At 62.6% G+C, this 709-nt stretch overlaps 1 protein-coding gene across 1 annotated transcript; it reads left to right on the plus strand.

Moving 5' to 3' along the window:
- Window positions 1-9: 9 nt before the first annotated feature.
- LOC103806923 (fibronectin type III and SPRY domain-containing protein 1-like) lies at window positions 10-536 on the plus strand (the record flags this gene model as incomplete). Its single annotated transcript, XM_009079635.1, has 3 exons — window positions 10-105; window positions 221-352; window positions 435-536. Coding segments are annotated over 3 exons (330 nt in total), but the record flags the coding sequence as incomplete, so codon positions are not given.
- Window positions 537-709: the final 173 nt, after the last annotated feature.

Below are 709 nucleotides of genomic sequence, written 5' to 3' on the forward strand. Positions count from 1 at the left end.
GCGGGGCAGGAATCTCTGCGGAAGATCATCACCACCTTAGCCGTGAAGAATGAGGAAATCCAGAACTTCATCTACTCCCTCAAGCAGATGATCCAGAATGTGGAGGTACCAGGGCTCCCCCTCCCCTCCCTCCTTCCCTCCTTCCTGAGGACCCCCATCCCCACCCGGGGTCCCTCTCCGGGGTGGGTGACACCCACTGAGGCCCTGGTGTTGTGACCAGGCCAACTCAACGCGGGCGCAGGAGGACCTGGAGGGTGAGTTCCAGTCTCTGTACACGTTGCTGGATGAGCTGAAGGAGGAGATGGTGATGAAGATCAAGCAGGAACGTGCCAGCCGCATCTACGAGCTGCAGGTGAGCACCCACCTGCAGCAGGGGGGCACCCACCCCCTGTGCCCTCCCACCCACCACGGTCTCTCTGCTCTTCCTACTCCAGGCCCAGCTTGTGGCGTGTTCCAAGGCCCTGGAGAGCTCTGAGGAGCTGCTGGAAGCAGCCAACCAGGCCCTAGGGTCAGCCAGCCATAATGACTTCTCCCAGGTGAGTCCCCATGGGGTGTGTGGGAGGGATGGTCCTACCTGGCTGCTGCCCATGCTGGAGGTGTCCTGACCCCCCTCCTTGCCAGCTGGGTGATGCCACCCCAGGGCTGTGCTCACCCCGGGGCTGAGCACCCTCTTTTCTGTCTGTGCTGGGCTGGCTGTGCCTGCTGCAGG

Source organism: Acanthisitta chloris, unplaced genomic scaffold, assembly GCF_000695815.1.
Source record: "Acanthisitta chloris isolate BGI_N310 unplaced genomic scaffold, ASM69581v1 scaffold4068, whole genome shotgun sequence".
NCBI lineage: Eukaryota > Metazoa > Chordata > Aves > Passeriformes > Acanthisittidae > Acanthisitta > Acanthisitta chloris.